At 40.7% G+C, this 7,713-nt stretch overlaps 1 protein-coding gene across 1 annotated transcript; it reads right to left on the bottom strand.

Annotated features, from left to right (window-relative positions):
* Positions 1 to 2,021: 2,021 nt before the first annotated feature.
* mrps23 (mitochondrial ribosomal protein S23) lies at positions 2,022 to 5,894 on the bottom strand. The gene is made up of 5 exons (XM_010875457.3): positions 5,707 to 5,894; positions 4,176 to 4,355; positions 3,999 to 4,076; positions 3,730 to 3,853; positions 2,022 to 3,383 (listed from the first exon to the last, which is right to left on the bottom strand). Exons 1-5 carry the CDS (start codon positions 5,748 to 5,750, stop codon positions 3,252 to 3,254), a joined length of 558 nt encoding a protein of 185 aa, XP_010873759.1. The 5' UTR covers positions 5,751 to 5,894; the 3' UTR covers positions 2,022 to 3,251.
* Between the last annotated feature and the right edge of the window lie 1,819 nt (positions 5,895 to 7,713).

Genomic DNA, 7,713 nt, shown 5'->3' with positions numbered 1-7,713 from the left:
ATAAAAAAGTATTTATTTAATTTGAATTGGTTTTCGTCCGGGCCGTGGAACACTGGACCAGCTCTATACCCTCTACGGGGTGTTGGAGGATTCATGGGAGTTTGCCCAACCAATCCACATGTGTTTTGTGGATTTGGAGAAGGCATTCGACTGTGTCCCTCCCGGCATCTTGTGGAGGGTGCTTGGGGAATATGGGGTCCTGGGTCCTTTGCTAAGGGCTGTCAGGTCCCTGTACGACCGAAGCAGGAGCTTGGTCCGCATTGCCGGCAGTAAGTCAGACTTGTTCCCAGTGCATGTTGGACTCCGGCAGGGCTGCCCTTTGTCACCGGTTCTGTTCGTAATTTTTATGGACAGAATTTCTAGGCGCAGCCAGGGGCCGGAGGGTGTCAGGTTTGGGGACCACACAATTTCGTCTCTGCTCTTTGCAGATGATGTTGTCGTGTTGGCCCCTTCTAACCAGGACCTTCAGCATGCGCTGGGACGGTTTGCAGCCGAGTGTGAAGCGGTGGGGATGAAAATCAGTACCTCCAAATCCGAGGCCATGGTCCTCAGTCGGAAAAGGGTGGCTTGCCCACTTCAGGTTGCTGGAGAGTGCCTGCCTCAAGTGGAGGAGTTTAAGTATCTAGGGGTCTTGTTCACGAGTGAGGGAAGGATGGAACGGGAGATTGACAGACGGATCGGTGCAACTTCTGCAGTAATGCAGTCGATGTATCGGTCTGTCGTGGTGAAGAAAGAGCTGAGCCGCAAGGCGAAGCTCTCGATTTACCAGTCAATCTACGTTCCTACTCTCACCTATGGTCATGAGCTTTGGGTCATGACCGAAAGGACAAGATCCCGGATACAGGCGGCCGAAATGAGCTTTCTCCGCAGGGTGGCCGGGCGATCCCTTAGAGATAGGGTGAGAAGCTCGGTCACCCGGGAGGAGCTCAGAGTAGAGCCGCTGCTCCTCCACATCGAGAGGGGTCAGCTGAGGTGGCTTGGGCATCTTTTTCGGATGCCTCCGGAACGCCTTCCTGGGAAGGTGTTCCGGTCCCGTCCCACCGGGAGGAGACCCCGGGGAAGACCTAGGACACGCTGGAGGGACTATGTCTCCCGGCTGGCCTGGGAACGCCTCGGTGTCCCCCCGGAAGAGCTAGAGGAAGTGTCTGGGGAGAGGGAAGTCTGGGCATCCCTGCTTAGACTGCTGCCCCCGCGACCCGGCCCCGGATAAGCGGAAGAAGATGATGATGATGATGAATTGACTTAAGCTCTGATGGTTGGTCCCATAAAGTAGTAGGTCAACTTATTAAAACATTGACCGTCAATCTTGTAATAATGTCAACTCTGTCAGTGTTCGGAAATGTGTTCTTATAAAATGACAATATTGGATAGTACATGTAATACAGTTAGGTCAGCAAATATTTGGACACCTGACACAATTTTCATAATTTTGGCTCTATATGCCACAATGGATTTGAAATGAAACAACCAAGATGAAATTGAAGTGCAGACTTTCAGCTTTAATTCAAGGGGTTGAACAAAAATAGAATATGAAATGTTTAGGAATTGCAACAATTTTCATACACAGTCCCTTATGTAACTTGAAGCACAGCACCAAACTATGCAAGAACTATTTAGGGAACAAGCAGTCAGCTGGTATTCGGTTTATAATGGAGTGGCCAGCAGTTACCGGATCTAAACCCTACTGAGCTGTTGTGGAAGTAGTTTGACCATGTAAGAAGTGCCCATCAAGCCAATCCAACTGGTAGGAGGTGCTTTAGGAAGCATGGGGTGAAATCTCTTCAAATTACCTCAACAACTTTACAAGTAGAATGCCAGGCTCTATAAGGCTGTCATTTCTGGAAAACAATACATTTAAGTGACCCCAAACTTTTGAACAGATGTGCATTTCAAAATAACGTTTGAAATTCAATATATCACTTGACCTAGATGTTTTCAATTACTGTTGTATTATTTACATGGTAGGGCCACACATTGCACACCCTTTTTTCAATTTAGTACTTACTGTCAACTGGTATTTATTTTGAGCTCAAGCCATATTATGCTGAAAGGGCTCCCCCTTAATGTTGAGCACAAAATATGACTGTTGCTTGAATTTTTTCTCCAATTCATGAGGGGTGCCAATACTTCTTGAGTTGAATGTATGGGGAACAATCACACATTCTTCTCCGAATTTCTCCTTTTTGATCATAATGATTAGATCAGAATTGATTTATTTTTACAATAGTGAACTGTATAAGTTACAATGATTAAGTTTACACTTTGTTTAAACTAAATCAAGTTAACACATAGTCAACATTACAATTGTTTAATTGACACTATTTATTTGCAGAAATAGTAACTGAAGATCAACTGTGAAATAATTACTACATTGTTGTAAAAAAATACAATTAAAACCTGACCGCCATTATATATTGAAAATCCAGACATGCTAGGATTTGTTTAGAACAAGATGCGTGGTTAGGGGTATTCATTTGAATTTTGACATCAGACACTAACCTCAATTATATATACTGTTAGTGAGTCGAATTATCAATGGCGGAAAACCTTCTGTAGATGTAACTCTGGCATTTATTTTATTTTGTCACCTGTGATGCTTTTTTTACTAACTCATTTTCTCCTCCCCAATTGGTTGATGTGTTTATGTGCTCAATGGCATTTCTCGGTGAAGCAACACGGCATTAATATCTCAATTTCTCCCCAGATGCTCAGGCAGGCACTGCTGAATTACACTGTCACAGCAAACAGAGAATGTAATATCAACTCTCACTCACAGCTTGCTTTTCTTGCATGAGCGTTATGCAATAACTGATGGATAACGGAGGATGAGCGACAGAAGGGAAAAGGGACCACATTATAGAATGTATTATTATTTTCCTGATCGTTCAGTGGCATTCAAACATCAAAACTGTCTAATTTCAAACATACCAAGGGATGCAGTATCGAAAGTGAACACACACTAATGCAAACATCAATTAAATATTCAGGAGTTCAGTAGGCCACATTACACACATTTAATATACATTTACATTCATATGTATGACATCTGTCTCGCAAGGTTCTAGACCAGAAAAACACACATATTATACAGTTAAACAATATGCACTGCTTGTCTACCCAGATTGTTCAGGAAGTCTTGTCAGAGGGGTATCGGTCTAGCGCTGGATAGATACTGTCACATTACTAATACTCAGTACAGGCATATCCGTTTCCTTCAGGGTGAAGTGTGATCGAAGCCGTGTTGCAAAAGCTTACTGTGGAATCACAGGCGCTGGTGTCTGTCCTCCCAATGTCTGTGTTTCGCCAGGTGCATCAGTCTGCAGTTCCGCCAGCATGTCTGTCAACTTCATTCCCAACACTGGATGCCTGGTGTCTGACACCACCTACAGGCCAAGAGGCAAAGATGCAGCCCTTTAGTAACAAACAAAACATCTTAATGGAAAGCTTCGTTATTTTTGATCCGGAGGCCTTTTTTCAGATTGTTTAATCTAATCCTGGACTGTGGTACTATTTGATAAGATCGTTGCATGCCTGACGAAGGTCTTTCACCAAAAGGGCAAAAAAAACTTGTATAACACTTGCGTGAGGAAAAGCAGTTAATCTGTTTTTTTCCCCCCTTCTCACACCTGCTCAGTACATTAGTGATTAGTACCAATCTGACTACACAGGTATTGGGAAAGGGCAGCCACAGTAAATATGATAGCATTATGATTTGAACAGTCCACTCACCACAGGACCACCCCTCCTTCTCAACACCAAGCCCTCAGCAAGGAGAGCCTTCCCAGTCTGCTCAAACAGGAACTCTTTCTCCAGCTCTCCCTGGCTCTCTAACTCCATGTACTTTTCCACAAACCTACAAAGGAAAAACATAAGTCATTGTTGCCGTGCCATGAATTTAAATAAATATTATAGTTCATATATCCAGCACTGCAGATATAAAATCCCAAAACTGGACGGCATGTATAATGTGATAGATGTGATAGAATCTTTCGTCATACCTTTGGCAGGTTGAAACAAAGTCTGATTTGGAGAGATCAAAAGCTCTGGGCCCCGTTCCATAAACCTCATAGAATTTCCTGAAAAAGAGACTGGTGCTGAACAAATTGCCATTTACATACCGAACAGCTTTCAAAAGGTAATAAAAAAAAAAAAGTTAAAACATTTGAATAACTTACGCTCTAATTTCATCTTCCCTGTAGAAGATGTCAGGCACAGCTTCTGCTTTCTTCCCATAGATTTTGGCAACTGGTTTGATATAAAGTGGGTCTTTCTTGGGTGGAAAGGCCTTGTACACATCATACCAAATGGGCTTTTCAGACTGCTTCACGACTCCAGAACGCATGAGATCTCTGACTCTGAAAAGAAAACTAGTTAGTGGCTAGGTGACACGGTCCAATTGACCTGTCCAAAAATCACTGTTAGACAATGGAATCCTTTATCTTTGAGTGTTGGTGGTATAAGAGCAAAGAAAACCTAGCGATGGAACAATCGAAACCAGAGCTCTGATGCACTGTCCAGTTTTCAATATAGATCTACAGGTAACGATTATTTTAATAATCAATTAGTCTATGCATAAGATGCAAATAAAATAAAAATGCTTACTGTCTATGTGGTGCTGATTTTTTCACTGTACAAAAACACTTATTTAAAATCTGGGTCCTACAGTGATGTGAATAAGTATTGGCCCCCATTCTTGATTTCCTCTCTCAGATGCTGGTCTCAAATAATAAGCATTCCAATTATAAGCAAGCAGTGACGTGCAGGGGATAAATCACTTTTTCACACAGAGCCAGGTGATGTTGGACAGCCGAACTGTTTTCCTTAATCAAATACAATTATTATTTTAACACTGAATTGTGTTCTGGTTCAATTAGTGTATTCTGGTTCAATTCGTCTTACATTACATTTTGTATGAAGTTTTGGCACCATTCGGTGTGACAAATATGCAGAAATAATACGCAGTAAGACGAAATCAGGAATGGGGGAAATACTTTTTCACTGCACTGTTTCATTAGCTGCAATGTAAGATCCAAGAATAAAAGTTAAAGCTTATGTTGCAGATCTACAGTACACTGTTTTTAAAAAACCTCTCCAGAGTCCCTATGACGGAACTCCTTCACAGTGACAGTAACTTTAACCATTGCATTTGTAAAAAGTAAACTAAAAACTAACGCCAAGTTAAATAACTTAAAGGTAGGCAACCACTGGATAAGACTAAAACATTGCTAAAATGTTAGCTCAATGCACCGTTGTCGATTTAAACATTAAACCTCGCCGTCAATTATTCTCTATAGTATCAGGCACCAACAAAAATGTAATCAAGGTCATTACAAACATGTCGTCGTACGAACCAAGTTTAGCAAAACATGTTTGTTTTTTTTTAAACATAATGAGACGTCGCAGGTAGAGTCAACTAACACTAATCGTTGCACTCCTGTATTTTCAGGCTACATCCCGTGAATGTCTAATTTTACACGCAAAGACCTAGGTTCCAACACTTATTTCTTATTAGTATTGAACCATAGCCAATAGACAGCATTTGCAATAAAAAAAAAAAAGCATACTATTCTATCGAACGTAAACTAGACAGCAAATTCTTTACACCACTATCTGATCGAGTAACCTTGGCTTATGCCTTAAAACTGAAATGTCTAATAGAAGCTATAGTACGTGGATAACAACCAATAACACATTATGTGAACCTACCGAGTGAACACGGTTCCAAATTTTTCAAGTCGACTTCCAGCCATAATGGTCTTGCATTAACTACACTACACGTATATCATTTAGACAACTGAAACAATTATTTAATGAATTCCAAGTTCATAGTTAACACAATCCTTTTTTCACAGCATGGACCACAACCAATACCGGATGTCCTTTATGCATTTGCTTAGTAGGGACAAACAGTACGGAAAGCGCACTGTAAATACGTTGGGTGCGTTCCACATCGTCTAAATTTAGATGCTTCGATCATAACTTCAGAATACTTCGTAATTCCATAAACGCGAATGCTTGCATCATCTGAGCATTTGTGAAACCAGTGTTGCCAGATGGGAAGGTTTATCGACCAGCGGGTCGATTTTTAATGAGAGGCTTGGGCTGGTCTGTTTACAGATAGTGTTGTATAAATAACAAGAAACCAGGCAAGCCTAGTTCAGCGTCCCGTAGTAAAAAAGCAATGATCATAGTCACCTTCCCTGGATCCGAATGCGGGTCTCCAACTTCAGAGGCTGTGTCTTCAACCACTGCACCACACAATTGAAGAGAGCTGTTACAGCATTTCAACATTAGATCATGTAGTCACGCATTAACATCACGTTTCAAGTTTGAATATGTTGCTAGACACTATTAAGCATTGTGCTAAACTGAGTGACGTTTCATATTAATTTTACCTTCACCACAAATACCATAATAATGTTTAAAGTTATGTCTACAGTTTGCATATCTAACATTTGAATGTTAGTATTTTATTGTAATTTATATACTTGTAATTATAGAAAAACACTGACTAGAGTTTTTGTGAATTGTAAATATAAGTTAAACTGTAAATAACCAAAAAAAAACGTCTGACAGCGGATTTCTACAACATGATCACTTGCTGCATACCAGGTCCTCCTGCTCAGTTCTCGATCAACGTATATGTACATTCGTATAAAAATAGATCAAGGCAGGAACTTCATAAAGACATGTTTATAACTGATAATTGAATTCATATTATAATAATTAATATAGTTATTTGATTACTGGTGCCATGAAAAAAATATGAAAACAGGCACGAGCCGACTGGCAGCGGAGTACTACCCAACCATGAAATACTCTGTTAGATTTGGCATTACTGACTCAAATGAACGAAATGACTAGAAAGATTCTAACTTTTTACTGAACGACTCGACAAGATCCGATTAAGCAGAGAGAGTCGAACTTCCCATCACTAGTGTTAACTGATCTAGGGCAACTGTAGGTCCGAAACTCTGAGCAATCCTTGACCACGCTGTAGGCCTATTGTTTCTTATTGTCTCAATAGACCTTGAGTGTGACATAGATTTCCTCCTGTTCTTGTACTAATAACATTTGCTGTTTGCCCGATATGTTGGTTAAGTTATGTTGTATTCAGAATTGTAGTACCTCCTACAAGCTTTCCTTTGGTTTTCCAATGTGCTCTGATTAGTTTTCCGCGACGTAGAAGGTAAAAAATTAGAACACTGCTCTATTTTTTCCAGTCTTCCATTCCGCTATGGCCAGCGCTGCCGTCCGTCCCGCTTCTAGGATTGGAGCGGGAAGCCATTTTGAAAGGCTAGCAACGGAGCGCTTCTGATTTCGACAACGGCATGCCGCTTATGTGAATGAAGGGTAAAGTAGCTAGCTATCAAGATATAAGGCAAGCTGATTAACTGTGGTTTTTTGTGTGTGTCCCGAGTGAGTGTGACCATGTCTTATTACTGTTGTTAATTTCTGCTTTCTCCGGGGCTATGCTCCCTGATTAGAAGCACAATAGATAACCACTATTGAACTTGGATGTCTGCATAGGATGTTTTCATGGTGATAGGGAATTAAAATCATTTAGGATAAATTAGGCACTAACATCACAAACCTGGTTATTAAAGTGAAGGTGGTCAGATGATTTTGGGGGTTCGCAAAATTATTTCTAGAATAAATAAATTTGAATTATAAAGTGCAAATTTTGATAAAACTGAAAACTGCTGCTATATT

Source organism: Esox lucius, chromosome 1, assembly GCF_011004845.1.
Source record: "Esox lucius isolate fEsoLuc1 chromosome 1, fEsoLuc1.pri, whole genome shotgun sequence".
NCBI lineage: Eukaryota > Metazoa > Chordata > Actinopteri > Esociformes > Esocidae > Esox > Esox lucius.
The sequence above is the reverse complement of the archived record's forward strand: the minus strand, read 5'-3'. Positions and strand labels throughout refer to the sequence as shown.